The following is a 20314-nucleotide window of genomic DNA, read 5'->3' on the forward strand; positions in this document are numbered from 1 at the left end:
GCAGTAAAAACTTCCTAAAATATATGAAGGAAATCCTAATGAAGTCTCAACATAATGGGTAAGCAGAGTCCCAGCTGGCCAGCTCTTGTCACAAAATGAGGCCTCCAGTACCAGGAGTGGGTTACATTCAGATGAATTGTTGGCCAAATGGGTCCCATGGAAATCCCCCAAACAACTCAGGCTGTTGCCAAGACAATGCTTTACTCTCAACAAACTGAATACAAGCCTCAACTTCTGAAGATAAAAAGCACACAACTTATTGAATATGGAGGGGTCAAGGTGGTACTTGCATAGAACCTTTATCCATATGTTCTATTGTCCTTGATAAGGAAAGGTACTCTGCAGGCTACCAAAAAGAAAAAACATATACACCAACCCAAACACACACCATTTTATCTTAAGTGTCTGATTTGACTTGGGGCCCAATCCATGAGATGGAACCCATATCCAATACTGCTTGGATGACCAAGAACCAAAATCTGAATAGCTCAGAAAGCTAGGGTAAAGCCAACTAATACTCATCTAAAAACATAAATAAGGTAACTACTAATTGCATTCTGCTACACTCATAGATAAGTTGCTTGCTCAGCTATCATTAGAGAAGCCTTCTCCTGCAGCAAACAGGAACAAATACAGAGACTTTGCAATGAGACATTATACACACACACACACACACACACACACACACACAGTGAGAGAGAGACAGAGAGACAGAGAGAGAGAGAGAGGGGGGGGACAGAGACAGAGACAGAGAGACAGACAGACAGACAGACAGACAGACAGACAGAAAGACCAATCTTGAAACGCACAGCAATAAATAGGATGTCGCCATGAAATCCTTCCCCTCAGAGCTTAGGGAAACCCATGGAAGAGGAGGTGAAAAGAATGTAAGAGCCATAGGGGATGGATGACACCAGGAGAACAAGGTGCTCTAAATCAACTGAGCAAATCTCACACAAACTCACAGAGTCTAAAGCAGCAAGCACAGGGCCTACATGAGTCTGCACTAGGTCCTCTGTATTTATCATGGCTTTCCAGTTAGTTTTCATTGGATTTCCAAATGCCTGAATGAGTGGATCACTGATTCTTGTCCTTAATTAGTGGCTCTTTTCCTTCTGTTGGTTTGTTTTGTCCAACTTCAGTGTGACAGTTTTGTTTTAATTTACCATATCATATTTTGTTAAATAAAAAGAATTCAACTGCATTTTCACTTAATAGTATTTTATTTAAAAGTTCACCATCAAAGCACTATAATAACCAAAACACTTAAAGGTAACAAAAGCTACCTTGAAAGAAAAAAATCTTGTATGTAAAGGAATGGGGGGTCTTATGTTTAGTATGTGTGGATTACAGAATTCAGCGGAGGCGATCACCAGAATCCATGATATAAAAGGGCCATATGTTTAATATGTGTGGAGTACATATACAGAAGAGACTCAGACAGTCACCAGAATCCATCATACAAAAGGAACAGTGACTCCCAACATGTTTCAAAATTTGACCAGAAGGTGAATGTCATGACTCTGAACATTTCCCTTTGCTAGTACTAAAATTCAGCAAGCATATCACCATCTCTGTGTTCTCTGCCAACTGCTGACATCCTCCAAAAACTTCAAGCAAGTATCCAACAAAGAAATCCAGTCTCACACTGTGTATTATGGGAAGAAGAAACGATATTCCTAGATTGGCTAAATACATGAGAATCATTGTCAAAAAAGAAACACTACACAAACATGATGCCACTCATAAATTAAACCCATATTTCATTTTAACAAATTTTCATGGTAATCTGCCCTGTTAGTGGATTCTGGGTGTGACAGACATGACTTCAAAAACAAGAGTATGTTTAGAGTATGGAGTTCAGGAGATAGGATAACTTTTTCTACTTTGATCACTATTAATCAGCACCATGAAATGTTAAGAGCAAGTCCACAAAAAGAAAGCTGTGAATGGTTGAATTCCTTGTGAAGAACAAGTGAATCGGGTAGGACTTGGTAGTTTTGAAACAGTGACTGACAACAATTTAATGGTTAAAGATACAAACTTTGTGAACAGAGGAACCCAAAATAGAGTTTGGCAACAACATCCATTTCTGGAGATAGGCTGGGAATGGTCCTTTTGGAGCTGTGTGGCTCATGCTGACTCAAGGATGAATTCACTGGACATTTTCTGCTCTATGCTGCTTTGCCAGCACTGTACTGCCTGTAGTGGAACAGACTCTTGGAGTCCACAGTGCGAGATTTCTGCACAGCTTCAGCAAAAAGTTTGGTCACCTAAAAGAAAATATTAGGAATGTTAGCAACCTACAATAGATGAAAGTGAATGCAGGATGAATCATGAGTGAAAAGTTAGAAGGATCTGCTCCCAATTTTCGACGAGGTATGGAATGAAAAGATGTAATGTTTATCTCAGAGACTTCCCCATGTTTCACACTCACCATGAATAAACTAACCTCACCCCCCTGATAAGGATTGGACTAACTTAGATGGGGAAATAGGACACAAGGCTCATTTGTGAATGTCAGGTTCCTTCTAGGATGACCCTGGTGGTTCATATCCAAATGAAACTGAATGTGCTTCATACAGTCTGTGTGTGTGTGTGTGTGTGTGTGTGTGTGTGTGTGTGTGTGTGACAGCACTCCCAGTCTTCATTCTATTCTATACTATATCTTTGTACTCACAGAATGATTGAATAGGACCAGTCCTATTCCTGGCTTTTAATCATATTGTTTAATCTCCATCTCTTCAAGTGAGATGACAATCTACCATATTAACACCATTGTTTTAGATTCTATTAAAATTTTCTGTCTATTCTGAACACTCCATGAAAGAGACAGAGACAGAGAGAAAAGGAGTGATTAACACACATGAAGGGAGACCCAGAACTAGAACCCACACATGGCTTATATATAAAGGGAAAAACATACCTGGAAATTAGTGAGGAGAGCAATCCCACTGTCCACAGCTGTCCTCCGAATCACATAATTATCATGAACGAATTTGGTGTTGTTGTTGGGGAGGTTAATCACAAGGTCAATGCTTCCATCTCTAATCAATCTAAAAAGATAAATAAAAACTTAAAGTTGACAAATTCCATTTCATAAATAGTTCAAAAGTAGGAACACAAAGTCTTCTGCCATTTAAATGCTATTTACTGAGCTACCTGCCGCCTGCTCTTTTCTAAGTCTAAGCCAATGTTCAAGATGCACTCACTGGGGAATTATAATATTTTATTGTGGTTTTGAAAGAACTCTGACAAAAGTTTAACAGGATGCAAAACATTGTTTTCCCTTGAAAATACTACCCAACATAGCAAGAACTGACAATCTGATAGACACCCACTTTGTTTTACAAAGAGGTGATTCCTCAGCACTAACATTTCCACCTCCAGGCTCCTCCCCACATACTGCATCTATTTCTGCCTGCTTCCCATAGCCTGGCAAGAGAAGCATCAGACTACCTGGTTGTGAGTAAACCTGTATCACATCCTGTTATTGGACTGACTGAACATACCCAAACAGACCCTCAAATGCCAAAAGCATGAGGTTGGGCTGGTTTTCATTTTACAAACTCTTAAGCAAGGGACTCATAGCATCAGTGGAAGGCTGGTAAGATCCATACATGATGACATTCTTTCATTCATTTCAAAATGATTTCTTAACAACCTTTAATAAATAGCATACTGCATAGGATAGGGAAGTTGTAGCTATTGGGTAAATTGTAATATTCAAGAGTAGCAAAGTAGGATCCACTGTGCTTTCTTCCCATGTAGCTTTGTAACAACAGATGCCCTGCAGTTCCTGAAGCCTCACACAGTGTGTCTTACAAAATCAGAAGGCAATGGCCTATGAAACAAGCATTTAGTTAAAACATTGTCAAAATGCTTACTCCAGTTTTCTCCATGCAGCAAGTGCTCAATAAGTTGACTGATCTATTGATCCATCCTCAGTGAAATGTGCATATGTGCATATTAATGCATATGTGCATATTCATACTTTTGTATAAATATATAAAGCACTGTATTAAATTCTTCATAGTTTTCACTTGTATCTGTCAAGCACTTTTAACAGAAGTATCTGAGAGGTGTTTTCTAACACATGAACAGGTAGGTGTACACATGTAGTAATTCACTTTTTATGAGAATGAAACTATCACCCATAAGTGTGTTCATTTGTAAATTTGTTAACAAAACCATCTTGTGAAAAGATAATGAGGTGAGAGCTTCACACTGTACTAGCTCCCACAATTTATCTCCTATTTTCCTTTTTTTCCCCGATTCATAAAACAGACTATTCAGTTCTTACTTTCTGATGGAAGAGAGGCTGGGATTCTGTCCTTCCTGGGATGGCCATGCCACAGGGGTGGCAGGAACATTGTTGGCATTGAGCCAGTCTGATGTGGCTTCTGTGGCAAAAAGCTGCATTTAAAATAGAAAACTCGGTTACTAAAAAGGAGGAGGTGTTGTTAATGAAGGAACATATGAATCACAATGGAAACAGGGAAAAATAATGGAAGAAGAGTGGTGCTGAGGGTAGTCACTTGAACTCAGAATCTGGGCAGAGATACCTTAAATATTTTCACATTTTTTTCAGTAAGGAGACATTTAAGAGCTATGTTGCAATTGCTTTTGTAAAAGAATTAGTCATATCTTATAAATTATTTTCATGAGTTCCACAAAGTCCGTGGCTACACATCCGATCTGAGCTGTAGGAGTAACTTTGTTTTACTGAGCCAGGCTGTGTGCAGAGCAATTTGCTACAAAGAGACTGCCTGGAACTGTAACAGCTGGGAACTATGACTTCATACAGAATCAAGAGGAGGAAAAGATTAAGAAATACACTGGTGAGAGTCCTTATTATGTTTCAACTAAAGTTTGCAAGATTTTAAGCTAACTACCATTCAGTGTACGGTCATTCTGTAAAACCTAGTATTCCTAATTATTTTATCCTATGTAAAGTTTATTTTTCTAATTTTTACTGTTTGACAGTTTCAAGTGTTTATATAATCAGTTTTAATTGTTTTCACCCCCATTCCTCTTTCTGACTCTCCTTTCTTCCTCTACAAATCTTCTCAACAAATTCTCTCCCACTTTGGGTCTTCTTCTGTTCGTGACCCACTGAATTTAAACTTTCTTTGCTTTTGTAAAAGAATTAGGGTAAGTGAAAGGCTATTTACTGTAGACAACACAACTTACAGTGGCTACAACACTGAGGAAAAGGACACTCTCCTCCTCCAACAATCACAAAATACCAGTCATTCTATGTGGAAGTTGTGAAATGATCTAGCTAAATCTTCCAAATTGAAAAGTCAGGCTTCCTATTTGTACAGTATTTAATTCATGGACAAATTTCAATGTGGAAGAAAGTGACTTTAACAAAAAAGAACTAAGAGAGTATACCTTGAAACCTTCATTGTGTAACTGCTCAGCCACACCAAGGAATCTTGGACGGAATGATTGCTGGAAAAGAATTAACAGAACTCACTTTCTAGATACATATTGTCTTTGTTTGGATACATTCAATAAGGTCTCCCTCCCACCATTGCAAAAGAAAGTCCTATTTGTTGCCTTTTACTTAATATAAATTACGTATTCTCCAATGTAGATGAAATTCCTTTTATGTTATCTTGTTCTTTGTCTTCCATCTATCTCTGAACCTTTTCATTCACATTGAGTCCTTACCATCTTTGCTTAGACCCACATGGTTTCTCTGCCCATGGTTTCTTTGCCTGATTATGGAGACACTAAGGCTGAGATCTGAACACCAAGTCAACCTTGTTGGCATCTAGCTGCTTTGTTATTCCAAGCAACCTGCTGTCATTGGTGAGTTCTAATTTCACACTGTCTTTAATAACTCACTCACTATCCTAGAAACCCCCACTTCTAAGAAACCCTAGAGTACTGAGTTCCACTTCAAATCCTGACTTCATCATTCCCTAGAAGTGCATGCTCAGAAAACTTAATACCCTTTGCCACACTTCTTCACTTCTAAAAGAGAGATGATAATGTTCCTATCTCTTGAGGCTTCACAGCTCACTAGCTTGTGTCTCCCTGGGTTATGTAGCTTTTCTATGAGGTAATCTCCTGATCCCTTCAGTGTCATGGTAATGATACTTGTGGTGTTCGGTGTCCAGTAGAGTAATTTATTAGCAGTCACTACAGAGTTTTCATACACCAGATTAGCAGTTTCTGAGCTAATAATAGTTCTCAAGAAATATTGATTAGTATCATTAGCATTAAGATAGTTAGGAGTAGATGGAGAGAGGATGGGGAGGGAGGTGGGGGAGAGTAGGAGGAGGGGAGGGAGAGGGCACTGTGATTGGTATGCAATATGACTTAAAAAATTAAAATTAAAAATTTTTAAAGAGAAAGATAGTTGATGTTTTTTACAGCTTCCCAGACAGAGTCTAGATTCCTGTCCTGTAACCTAGTATTGAATCCTGGGTTATTTTACCGTTTACTATAACCCAAACCATCTTTTCCACTATACACACCCATATCCACATGGGCTTTCCTAATGTCCCAGCTCATTTTTCAGACAGCTTCTATCAATCTGTTGTTTCATCCTTCCTAGGACCCTACTTGGACCTGATTTCCCTGGATCCCTGCCCTTTGTCATCAGGGGTTCACCACTTCTAAAAATTCCCTGTGTTTAAGAGTTTGTATTTGCAAGGCAACCTTAAGGATGAAATACAACAAAGATGAGTGATCTACCCAAAGATTGAATTCTGACCTTGACCTTATTATCATGAATGCCTTCGTACCTAAGTTTTTTAAAGTCATGTATGCTTAAAAGTGTATTTGTTCTTCTTTAAATGAAATCATTTTGCTGACTTTTTAAAAAAGGTTTTTGTTTAACTGATGATATAATGTGGTTGTTTCTATAAATGCCTTGTGATTGATTTACAAATAGCATTAGTGATGTTTGAAAAAAATCATGGATATGCTCCTGTTTCTAGTTTACAACCTAATAAATGTGATCAAAAACATATCCAGATTCTTGTACAATTTTTATAATGCTTGGCCCATTAAGTCTCCTATTATTTACCTACAAAGGTTGTCTGAGAACAGATCTAATTCCTAGGCAATTATGTTCAAATATAAAATCTTTTCAGATTCTGACCCTCTCAATCCCAGAACTGTTTTTGAGAGGAAAACACTGGCAAATAGAAAAGATAAATGCAATGCAATGAATCTGAGCTAAGACGGGCACAGGAGTTATTCAAGCCAGTCTTCTATAACAGGAGTTGTAACCACACCCGGGGTAATAGCTTTCTATTTGTACTCGGGACTAAACAGGAATAAATGAGTTTTGATACCATCAGTTCATGACTCTACATAAAATTAAATTAAAATAAAAATAATAGAGAAAACAGAATAATTCTTACTGACTGACACTAGAACAATTTAAAGTAGTAAGCAGTGATGTCTTAACATATACACTAGGCAAACAGGACACTAGCATGCTCAAGTGTGATCTTGCCTAGGAAGCAAGGGGTAAATAAGATGGTCCATTATATATGCCTCATAGGTTAAGGTTCCTTATAAGAAACATATATGAAATATGCAAAATGAGTTTCTGCATTTTATTAAATCCCCCTCATATAGATTGTTGCATTTGGGCTTTCTGATAAACATGTAACCGACCTACGTTTGTACTAAATGACAATAGAGGTCTCAGTTAATGCCTAGATAATTGGTACATTAGTCACATAACTAATGACTCTCAATCTCTTAAATATCCCCTTAGCAAAATGTCACTGAGGCAATTGAGATTATAATAATGTATTAATCAGTTTCTCTTTGGGGTTTCTAAAATGAACTACCACAAGTAAGGTGTTCCCAGGCATCTCAGAGCAATAGCATCAGCGTCATCCGAACTTACTAAAGGCAGGAAACTTTAGGCTCCACCCAGATGGATTGCATTAGGTGGGTATCCCAGTCATACACAGTCTCAAACCCTCCAGATCCTTCTGATGTACACGTCGGTTTAGAAATGGAAATGAATGAGGCTGGAAGGGCTATCCTTTTCTCATTTTGCAATTTGAGGTCAAAATGTATTAACCTTGACCAAAGTCACAATGAAAAATGCTGAGGGAGGAATACCATAATGCAATTTTTTCTTTGCCATTTTAAAATAAAATAAATCAGCAAGTCCTCTAGGACCTACAGATACCAGGCGGAACCTTATTATGGAGCTGTTTCACTGCTGTCCCCCAACTGGAAAAGATAAATATCCAACATGACAGTATTGGCAGTTCCCAGCTAGGGAACCACTCTGCCTTCTGGTGTGGGGTGTTGGCTTCCATAGACACATTATAAACTTCTATCAAGCATATATTGAACACTTGTGACACATAAAACAGCCTCTCTACAAAAAGAAATTACCGCTGTCAGCTTGCATCTGAGTAACCTCAGATTTAAACGCCGATTGAAAATATCTATGTAAGAATCCATTCCTTAGTAGAGGTGAAAAGTACAAGTTAGCTTGTGCTCTTGGAAATTGTTCTAAGGAAAGAGTTCCTGCAAAAGTGGAATAAATATCTATTTCCTTCGGTGATTACTTTCACAGTAAGCCAACTTCCGGCTGCAGAAGAGAAAGCCAAGTTAACACTAAGTGATGTCTGTGGATGCTACAGGCTTGCCTGGATTGACAACTGTGTGGTTGTTCTTAACGATGCCTCTTGGAAGATAAAAGGTTATTCATGTCACTTGGAGTCGTCTTTTCAAATAAACGCTTGCTTTGTGTTTCTGAGCAATGCTGAAGCCCAGATGTCAGCCTGGTGCCTGCCACTTCACCAGCATCACTGAATAGCCCAATCAGAGGGGGAAACACAGAGAGTGCACTCCATCTCCTCTAGAATAAATCACTCATTGTTAAAGGGTATTCTAGAAAACCTCAAAACAAGGCAGATTGCCTTCTCAGAGCGACTAAAAATACATCGTGACAGGATGAAAGGTGGCTGCAATGACTGCAGGGAAATCAAGGGTGATTCTGTTGCCTCATAAACCCATATTATGCTTCTTACATTACAAATGCCCTAGACTGTGGAAGGCTTCTTGGTAAAGACGCAGTGCACACGGCAATTAAGCTGACAAAGATCCTTTGTTAAAATCTGCATCCTGACTCTTCTGTCTCCTAAGTCCTAGGTACACAAGATTGAGGGTACAAATATTTCAGACTTCGTGAGTGATTTGACTCTGGGCTCTGACATAAGAAGGACAGAAAGCGATTGTATGACTAAAGGATTACAATGGGGAAGAGAAATACTGATTTAGAAAAATTACCACACACAGCAAGTGTGAGCATGTGTGTGGACACACACACACTACTTTCCACATATTAAAAAAATCTGCTAGTAATAAATGCTTATTTTAAAATATTTTCAGCCTGTGAACACTAAGTGAAGAAGGTTTCCAGTCCAGAGTCACCTCACCCTCTACTCAGTGTCTCTCTGTTCTCTGAGTTCTCTCTTGGAACCTGTTGTGTGACATGAGTGAGTCTAAGAGTCTTCATTAAATATTTTTACCTGGGGCGTGTCCTTAACTCAGGGGCTATGGAGAAGGGGAAGGAGGACTGTCACTGCAGAGGTGGTAGATGCTGAACGTCCTCTCCATTGTTCCATGAAGGTATAATAAGGGAAATTCACAGCAATGATATGCCTCTCGGTGTTCTGTGAAGCCTATCAGACTACGTGGATGATCACCCTAAGAAGACTAGATGCAAATGTGAACTCCTCTCTCACAATTTGATTAAATAACTCCGCCAACCAATTCAGACAAACTTTCTAGCCCTGGCCTCCATTTCTTTATTAGTCTTCTACTAAGTCCCTTTTGACTCTGATTATATGTTTGGAGGAGGTAGGATGACCCCTTCTAACTCAGTAATAGCATGTACTTTTTCCAGGTGTATCCTTCAATACAGAACACAGATGACAGCATCCTGCTGCCGTGAATGCTGGGTAAAAAGATGGCTGCATCCATGCTCTTACGGATGGCGGGTAAAAAGATGATTTTAGAATAGATCCTTTTCTAGCTGAGCTAGAACCTCCAAGACTTAAAGCTATTGACTACCTAGTCTACCCCATCATACTTTGAGTATAAGTCATCGGCCTAAGCACATTTTAGAATAAGTATGAATGGAATAGAGAGACTATATAAACATTCAATGTTAGGCATGGAAAGTGTTCTTTGCCTCACATAAAATAAATCAGAAACTTATATTCTTTCTATTTCTAGAGGCTTACAATTCTACTGATCAATTTTCTGAATTGTAGATGTGTCAATAACTGTAACTTTATTAAATAATTTTAAACTACATTTAACATTGTACTGAAAATATTTTTAATTACCTAATGATTGCCCCACATATACAAACAATATTTTTGCAACAACTCACGTAACTGCTGATAGATTGTTTTTAAAAATAGTGCATTCAAAGGTAGACTTTTAATTAATAAAACCTCGCTGCTTTGAAAAATATTGTTCCCCGATCCATAAAGTCTCCTTTTTTCCTACAAAGCAAAATCCTGTTCAGTGGTGCCAAAATCCCACAAATATTTCATAGGAACAAATTAATTTTGCGGCACATTTCCCTGCAGCACTGGAACCAAACAAGCCACAATTTTATACATCACTGCCTTCTTAAACTGCTATTTGAAAATGTTAGCAGTGTTTTGATTAGTTGTGAAGATGAGGGCTAAGGGCATGGTCTCCTGTGAATGTCCCCAGGTCTCACATTAAACTTTAAGCCATAACTGGAAGTTGGGCCAATATTCTCCTAGTTGGGCCTTAATAATACTCAGTACCCATTTGCAATGTGATGAGTCATTCATATGGTGTGATCTGTCTCTAAACTGCCATTAAGCCTCACGTAGCAAGCCGTCTTGTTAGCCTTTGCTCTAAATCTTCACCATTGTCCTTCTGCCACCTTCATAAAGCAAAACCCAAAGTTACTCTTTCCAGAAACTTCTCCAAAGTGACTACCTGTCCAGTCTCTGGAGTCTAATTTGGTAATATTAAGACACCCAAATTAGGCAGCATTTATAATAATCACCCACTGACTTGAGAATATCTGATTCTCTTCTAATTATGCTTTTATTGATTTTTGCGAAGACATGCAGGGTTTGAGCTTATTAAAGTCACAGCAGGGGGACCTATATATGACCACTCATTGTTTTTAAAGGACATAAGAATTACTAATCTCAAGTCAAAATGAATGCCCATTTGAGAAGTATATGCAATTTTTTTAGGAAATGAGAAACACAAGATGTATAGTCTGATGCAATAATTATTTCAAGGAGTTGCAGACAATGTATTTCCAAATTTTTACCCTAAGATTAATTTACACTTGACTTTCAACAATAAACAATAGCGTTCTTTTTCTTGGGATAAAAATATTGATTTGGAGTCAGCTCCTCTTACTTTGGCCTATATACATAAAAAGAATGTACAAGGCCTGTGCAAACTCAAGTCAGACAAAACTCCAACACGAAGAAAGAAAACAGGCATGAAGTCCCAGCCCTACATAAAGAATTATTGGTAACTGTTAGCTGGGAGAGAGAGCGCTAATTTGCTTGAAGAATGTAGTCCCTGTTGAATTGACACCCTCAAGTCAAAGCCACGCTTCCAAGAGTATATGGACAGCACAAACTTAGTGGGTTTAAAGATACAGGGCACAAAGTTGGGTGGTCAGAAAGGGAGGGATGGATCTGCAAGGAGAGGGGGTAAATGATATGTTTGACCAACATACATTGCAAAAAATTCTAAATAAATGAATAAAATGAGAAAAATATATAGAAAAGGTCTAATCAAGGAATAGAGGGCATTACTTTTCTAAAATAATGCCTTTTAAAACAAAGAATCTTTCCATAGAGACTTTTCCTTCTGTTTCTTATTTCACTTTTTTATTTGCTGCTGCAGCAGCGGAAGACTAAAAGAGCAAATGGAACACACAGTGGCCATTCCCATAAGTTACCATCTTCCAAGGCATGCAGCCAAGGCCCCTCTCTAACACCCTGAACAATAGCAGTGTGCTACCTGAGAATATGCACAGCCACACCCACATGCCACTCACCTGGATTCCAATCAGAATACCTTTCTGAGGGATCTTAAACCCTGTAGACAGCATTGCCTTCAGGAAGGCTGTATGAATCCCCTCCCCGAAGCATGCCACCTGTTTAGGAAAAATTTAAAATAAACAAGGGAAGAATAGTCAAATACACTTCCACACAAAAAAAGGAGAAGGGAAAAAGGGGAGAAAAACAGAGAGGGGAAAAAAACTCTTTCCCTAGATTTAGATGTATCAGTATATTCCAAAGACCAAGTAATCTGTATATGAGGAGTAAGTGACTGGTCAGGACATATGTGTCTTATGTTTTTAATTAATCATAATGAATGAATAAGCAATTTCTTCTCTATTCAACAACACTCATTGGAACAACATACCGGACTGTACTTCAAGTTATTTGGATACAAATCAGTTTCTGATGTGCAACATGATGAATTTCCAAATATTAATGAGTTAATGTTTAAATCAATGAATACATTATGGGTACCGTGCAGTAGTGCATGAATTCAGAGTGGGAAGTGCTAAAAAAAAATGACAAACTGCTTACCCACTGGTTTGGCTGCCTAAGAGGTGGCAGTAAGTATGTGAAAATCTCAAATGGTTTATTCTTTTTTATGATTTTTAGAAGCTGAACCAAAATATTCTGCAACTCATTCAAGATACCCAAGCCATGTGTAAAAAAAAAAAAGGAGGGGGGGAGAAAAGAAGCCAAGCTAACACAAATTGGTAGGGTCTATGAAGATTTTCTCTAGGGTAACTGCTGTACACTGCAATTACAAGTCAAACGGTCGCCATAACTAGAGGACAAGTGGTGTATTTTAACACGCTGGGAGTCAGTTCTGCACATCATCATCTGGCACACGTTCAGAGTCACCATTACAGTAAATAACGCTGACGGCGGAATTCATTCTTTAAGCAAATGACTCTCTCTTGCTAGGCAAGGAAAGTTCTCATGAGTATAACCTTCAGCTGACCACAAGTGCACGCCTGCTTTTCACTCCACACTTGAACATTTTAATCAGTCAAATACTGGCCAATCAACTTGAGCAATGTCAACTGAAGTTAATGAGTCTAACTTCTACTGAAAGGAATCCTCCAGTCCCATCAGAAGTGCAGGTACCCAAAAGAGGTCCCAACAATATTCTGCCTAGCCATTAAAAACAAAACAAAACAAAAAAAACACTCGAATAGTCCTGTAAATATCAGGATGACATCCACACTTGACTGCTATAAAATAAAATGTTCCTTAATTAGATAAGAAGCAGGGTGCTTATGCAGTCCAACAAGCCACATAAATGCTGTAGAAGTCTCTTTGAAGCATAGTTGAGATTTCTAAACTGGATTTATTATTCTGATTTCAGTCATGAAACAGAACTGAAAATACATTGAAACACTTGGAAATATGGTTTTAATATTAGAATGCTTTCTTTTTATAGTCTGCAAAAGGAGACAACAAATACAAGCCACTTCTAAGTTGTTCATATTATCATCGCTGTATGAAACATTGAGAACCAGACCCTGAAAATAATGTGCCACACTCAAGAAACACTGTAAGAGCCAGTCCCTGATCTGGCTCTGGACCGGCTGAAAACAGAATCCTGAGATGGGGATAAGCCTGAAAACAGCATCCTTTAACTAGGAATATTATAGCACCCATCGTTCGCAGTGAGGTTTGTTTTCCGACTAAATCAAAAGAAATAGCAAAAGGATCAAGAACCACTTTCTAAGAGTGCAATTCTAACACCACAGTCAGTTGTTCCTCACTGCCTGTCTCCTGGTCTCTCTTGGCTTCTCATCAAAGATCATGCTTGTAACCAAGCAACCATATAAATCTTCATGTACTTGCTGCAATTAAATATTCTCCTCTTCAGATGTTTCCTTAATACCAAGAGAAACAATGATGCCCCACAGTCTGATGTTGCCACTCCAGTGTGCACTGATGAGAATCTGAAGGTTGTAGGGGAGTACATCTGTCAAGGGCTAGGTGATTCATAAAATGTCCTGACACTGACATGTAGAGAACTTTCTACAATCTGACAGCTCTCTATGAGAAAACACATTTCACATTCTTAAAGAAACCTTCACTTGACACAATTCCAACACAAGAGAAGAGGGACATCCAGTGGCCAGACCCATTATAGGTCAGCCTCAAGAGGTAGAAGCTGCCTCAAAAGTGGGCTGGGCGTTTCTTGTGCATTTGCAGTCACATCCATGACTTTTTTAATGCTGTAATTCTACATATTTCTAGTAAAGATGTGGAGATCTGCCTCAATCACAGAAAAGCAGGGGGTCAACTGTTTTTATGAAGCATGGGAGAGCCTTAAAAAGATTGGCTCAGGAGACATACTCAGATATCTTGAAAATATATGATTGTTGTTCACAGTAGGTAATGTGGAAATGAATTAAATACACGTATATTCAGTTCCCAAGTTCACAAGTAAAAATGCTAACTCTGTTACAAAAAGAGGCAGAAGATTTCTTTTTTTAATTCAAACTTCTGAAATCTTTGAATCCCCTGGGGCAGGAAAAGCTTGTGAAGTTTGAGTTTCTCTAACCACTTCATATTCAGATCATAGAACCATAGATTCCCAAGAAAATTTACCACCATTATTCATGTATCATTAACTATTTACCTCTCCAGTGGAAGCCATCTCACATCTCAGAATAGGATCAGCATCCCTCAATCGGGGCCAGGAAAACATTGGAGCCTGTCAGATGTAATAGGGAAGTAAAACACATAAGATAAAGGATAAAAAGAGAAGGGAGGTAAACACACTTGGCGAATCACCTCCCACAGGATTCATTAGGCCACGGTGAACAGAAAAAATAACTTCACTCTGGGCCAAAACTCTAACTTGAAAAATAGCTTTAAAATTCTGTTCCAAGAAAATGTTGTACTCCTGGCCCAAAAGTGGGGTTAAGTAATCACAAATGATTTCTGTAAATAGGTCCCCTGTGACCAGTCTAGACCAGTACTTCTAATCTGGCCTGCACATATTCTTATTGGAGTTATTTCAAACAACATCTCTGGGCATTCGTCTCCCTAACACAGAGTTCAAACACATTTTCCCCTCGATAGGCTTTTGGAACATTCCTCGTCTTGTTCTGTTCATTTGAACTTGCAGCAAGCCACCTTGCCAGACATGGCTGTCTGTAAGCTGACTTCTGAGACATTAAAGTGTTGTTGACACCTCTTAAAAGCTTTGAAAAAACATTCTGGTTAGAAACCTTTTATTTCTATGTTTTTTCCATATGAGCAGGAACACTGAGGTACTTCCTTTTGAATTATTTTATCAGTGTGACTCATAATGACCAAGTTTTTATTTCTCACATATGCCTCTTCATCTGGTCTAGACAATCTTTCCACTGATACGGGCACTTCTAAGTTATGGGAAAATGAGCTTGCAGTCGTTTTACTGGGTCATCTTAGTGAGACTGTCATGTGTTCCTATCCTCCAGCTTTCCTATTCTGATGTCTGCCCTTTCCAAGCAGCAACATTAGGTCTTCTAAAATTGAAATAAAATAGGTAACTTGAAAAAATTAATATTCATAGTGACACTATAAAGAGAAGACGCAAAATCAGAGAACTCTGACAATTTACACTTATTTGAAATAATATATGTGTGTGTGTAATGCATGTTTCCTATGTTCATTAATAAAAGAACTTAAAACATCTATTACTATGTTGCCTTGACCAGCCTTGACATGAGTGTTTGTGTCTAGTCTTATTGCATCTTATTATGCCATGTTCTATTGCTATCACTAGGAGGCCTGCTCTTTTGTTAATGGAAATGGAAGAGCAGCGGATGGGGGAGGGATTGGGAGTGGGGAACTTGGAGGAGTGAAGGGAGGGGAGGCTGTGATATTAGTATGCATTATGTGACAGGAGAATAAGCAACAACAATAATAATAATAAATCTAAGTAATGTCTACTGTGGAAAAATATTTTAACTTCTACCTTCTGATATCAAACACAAAAAGTTAATGTGTGTTATATATTTGCAGCTATCAAAAAAACTTAACAATGAAAAAATAAGATTCTATCTCAATGCACTATACAATGCAAGGAAACCTAAGTTATTTGCTTTTTATTTTTGGTTCCTAGATACAACTTAAAGACCTACAGCCAGGGCTGGAGAAATGGTTCAGTGGTTAAGAGCACTGGCTATTCTTCCAGATGACCTGGGTTCAATTCCCAGCATCCACATAACAGCTCACAACTGTCTATAACTCCTAATTCAGGGGGTCCAACACCCTCACACAGATATGCATGCAGGAAAAGCACTTATGTCAGAAGTGGGGGCCTCAGCAGAAGCAGATTTATGGTTGGAGCCTCCAGTACACATAAAAACAGACTCCTTTCAACACAGTGGTTCTCAACCTTCCTAATGCTTGTAAAGACTTCCTCATGTTGTAAAGACCCCCAACCATAAAGTTAATTTCATTGTTGCTTCATAACTTTAATTTTGCTACTGTTATAAATCACAATATAAATACCGGATATCTGATATGCAACCCCTGTGAAAGAGTCATTTGATCCCCAAAGGGATTTGTGGCCCACAGGTTGAGAATCACTGTTCTAAGACATTCAACTTATGTCAATGTCACAAAACTGTATTACACAATATAATTAATTTCACTGTGTGTGCTTCATCTAAGAAATTCAAATGTATTTATATATTTCATGAATGTTCATGTCTGTCCATCACAGGAGTTCATGGTCACAATAATGAGTACACTGTGTATCCTGAGGCAGCTAGAGGAATATAGTGGCTTTCTGATAAAGGGATTATTAAAATATAATTTCAATTCCATCACCCTCAATGCTCCACTACAAACTATTATTTTAATTTTACAAATGGAAAAATCTATGCCACTGAAGAAAATACAAACTCAAAAAAAAAAAGCACAGCAATAAGAACTTAACCAGCCCCTCAGGATAACCACTTTATGAGCATCATGAATTCCTGGAGATTTCTTGCAGTTTACCCTTGCCCTGGACAAGATTGCCTTGAATTTTAATTTGCTAACTAAACCAGCAGCTTGTGTCAGCTGCAGAAACATCGGTTATAATCCATTTGGCTAGCTGATTTTGAGGCTATGTTATCCTTGATGGCTGTCAATGTTTCTGTAAAAGCAAATAGTTCACGTGAGGTGAGGTTGTTGGCAGTACAACCTCAGCATGTTCTGAAAGGAAGATGATCATGGGTTCAGCAGGTCCACTAAGTCACAAAAACTTCGTGGCAAAGGTTCCCTTTCATCTCATCTCTGCTCATAAAATGACACATCCTGTAAAATGTTACCTTAATGGCAACATAGTCAGCGGGGATAATGGGCTGCTCCAGGGTAGGAAGACGCTGCTCATCAAGGCTCTCTCCAATCATCACCTTAGTAGCCACATCAATGAAGTCCACCCCAAGAGTCTTGGAAACAAAGGGGAAGGATCGGGATGCTCTCAGGTTGCACTCGATCACCTAAATAGAGAAGCCCAAAAGAGAAGAGATGATGAAAGCCATTAACAACAATCCTAATATTCATTCTGTCCCTTGGTTTAACTCGCTTCCCCAATCCTATCCCCTTTATCTCCACTGCTCAGATATTTTACTAACTGGTTTCTCTGAGGACATTATCTTTGAACTTTGGCTCTTTCTTTTCCATCCCTGCACATTTCTGATACATTGCATTTAATGCAGAGTTTGGATAATGTCACACCCCTAACTTAAAAGTCCCCACTGGAATCCTAATGGTTTCATATTAAAACCTGGCTTGTAAAACTTTCTATCATCTTCTCAATGTGTACTTCAATATCTATCTCTCTTATCTGACACCACTTTCCTGGCCAAAGTCCTACTTTCCATGATTCAGTTCTAGTCTTTACTTAGAAAAAAAACTTTCTCTAAGTATAAAGATTGGTAAAGTAATATCTCCCAAAATGTTCAAGCTATTCACTGTTGCAGATGATTTTATAGCTATGTGTAACACACTCTCTACTTTCACCCTACCAAAATCCCAGCTATCTGAAAATTTCATTCATAATATAAAATTTTTCATGAAGACTTTCATTATTTTCTCCATACAACACATGATATTCAAATATGTGTTCAGTACGTGCATATATGTGTATGTATGTATACATATGTGTATATGTCTGTGTGTGTATGTGTATGTGTGCATGCATGCATGCACACAAGTGTGTAACCTGACGAACATGATCTCCAACGGCATTTGCACACCCCTCCAGTAACTATTAAAACTATTAATACACTTCTAATTATCTCTGAATTCATTTGTCTCCCAGTCCTTGTTAAGTTTCAAAGTATCTGAAGTTGGAGAATATGCCCCATTCATCACTGTAATCACTATGTGAACAGATTTTGTTTACTAGCAGTTTGTACAAAATAAAATGACTAGAAATAATCTAATTGATCTAAATTATATTTTGTCTTTCAAGATAGGTTACAAAACAGCTTTGTTCTCTGTGTGAGGAGGAAGTCAAACTTCAACAAAACAAGTCACAAACAGGCACGCTGTTCATTGTATGATATGCACACATCAATCTGTACTTCATAGTGGATGGAATATGGTGAAATTTCAGAACATCAATTACTTCACAAAGCTGTGAGTGACACATCAGTGCCATCAAGAGCCCTTGTCTTCAAACAGGAGAGACATTACATGCTATGTAACATCCCTCTCAGACAAGAGCAGCAGCCGGGTCACAGAGTACCAGGGCAAGCCACATCCCAACATGACCCAACATAACCCTACAAGATGGCAAATTCCTCCAATGTCATTAACATTTCTTACCAAGACATCATTTCCTTTGACAAGGAACTGTACATTGAATGGTCCAGAGATGGCAAAAGCCTTTGCAATCTTTCGGGTTGCATCCTTCACCTAGAGCAAAAAGGACAATGACACTATGATAAAAAGCATAGTGGATGTTTAAAGAAAATCAGAATTCTACCTAGATAGCCCTAAGTGTTCTCTGTAGAAAATTGTATCTTCGTTAATAATGATAATTAATAGTAATAATGGATAATACTAAGCATCTAGAAATAGATAATTTACTATCTCTTACAATTATGTACTCGGTTCTTACACTGAAGGCTAAATGAAATCTTTCTCATCATTTCCTTCAACACCAGAAACTGCAATTCAAACAAAACATCAATCTAATGGCCTACCTACTGAGAAGGGCAGGCTCCCAAAATACATGGTCCTGCAAAGCAGTCAGGGATGTTTAATTTATGTTGCTTTTCTGTTACTCTGAACTCTACAAGAATAGATATTATGGTCAGAAAGAAACACTGCTTGCCTGTAGGGAGACCTTGTATATGTCACAGATTGGAACCCCTATACCTAGCAAGAAACAGGTTCCCATGTCAAGAGGGACAATGGTGACAGGAAGCAAGAACTCTCCACTCATCACAGGTACAGGAGTGGGACAGAAACTTAACTGAGTATGAATGGAAGCACAGTCTATGGCAGTGGTTCTCAACTCTGATACACTGCAATCCTTTAATACAGTTCCTCACGTTGTAGTGGCCTCCAACCATAAAATTATTTTCATTGCTACTTCATAGCTATAATTTTGCCACTGTTATGAATCATAATGTGAATATCTGTGTTTTCCAATGGCCTTGGGTGACTCCTGTAAAATGGTCATTTGACCTCCAAGGGGGTCACAACCTACAAATTGAGAACCTCTGGTCTATGGTATGTCTACTCTGAGATATTTAAGAAAATCTGTGGTTTGTGCTTATTTGCCCTAACGTGAAGAAATGAATCATATTTTAAACCTAGAGACTTTTAAAACTCCTACTCTGTTGTTATTTCAAAGCATTTTGTCACCTCTATATTCTAGAACAAAAATCTTCAGATGCACCCAAAGCAAATGTACAGGCCAGCAGAAATTCTTATGACAGGATAGCAGGAAAAGCTTTCTATAAAAGCCAAGTCAGATGCTGGAGAGATGGCTCAGAGGTAAAGAGCATTGACTGCTCTTCTGGAGATTCTGAGTTCAATTCCCAGAAACCACATGATGGCTCACAACCATCTATAATTTGAACTATCACACAACCTATCAGGCTCTAACCACAGTGAAAGAGATCATCTCTAAGACATCCAACTAGTTAAGAGCAAGGGTGTTTCTTGTTAAATTTAAGCTGGAATATGCCTTACATCATAACCTAGTGTTTAAAAAAATTCTAAGGGATTTTTCTATTGCTGTGTTGGTGGTTTTC

At 38.3% G+C, this 20314-nt stretch overlaps 1 protein-coding gene across 3 annotated transcripts in view; it reads right to left on the reverse strand.

The window, feature by feature from the left end:
• Positions 1–1204: 1204 nt before the first annotated feature.
• Cps1 (carbamoyl-phosphate synthase 1) overlaps positions 1205–20314 on the reverse strand; it is a 117218-nt gene continuing 98108 nt past the window's right edge. For all 3 annotated transcript variants that reach the window (XM_040753392.1, XM_040753393.1, XM_005070541.4), the window contains exons 32-39: positions 18876–18965; positions 17372–17542; positions 14701–14775; positions 12074–12172; positions 5398–5457; positions 4304–4416; positions 2927–3056; positions 1205–2273 (exon numbers count right to left, since the gene is read on the reverse strand). In XM_040753392.1, coding sequence (XP_040609326.1) covers positions 2175–2273; positions 2927–3056; positions 4304–4416; positions 5398–5457; positions 12074–12172; positions 14701–14775; positions 17372–17542; positions 18876–18965 — 837 coding nt within the window. In that variant the 3' untranslated portion in view covers positions 1205–2174. The remainder of the gene's footprint in view (positions 2274–2926; positions 3057–4303; positions 4417–5397; positions 5458–12073; positions 12173–14700; positions 14776–17371; positions 17543–18875; positions 18966–20314) is intronic.

This window comes from Mesocricetus auratus, unplaced genomic scaffold (genome assembly GCF_017639785.1).
Source record: "Mesocricetus auratus isolate SY011 unplaced genomic scaffold, BCM_Maur_2.0 Super-Scaffold_100010, whole genome shotgun sequence".
NCBI classification, from domain to species: Eukaryota; Metazoa; Chordata; class Mammalia; order Rodentia; family Cricetidae; genus Mesocricetus; species Mesocricetus auratus.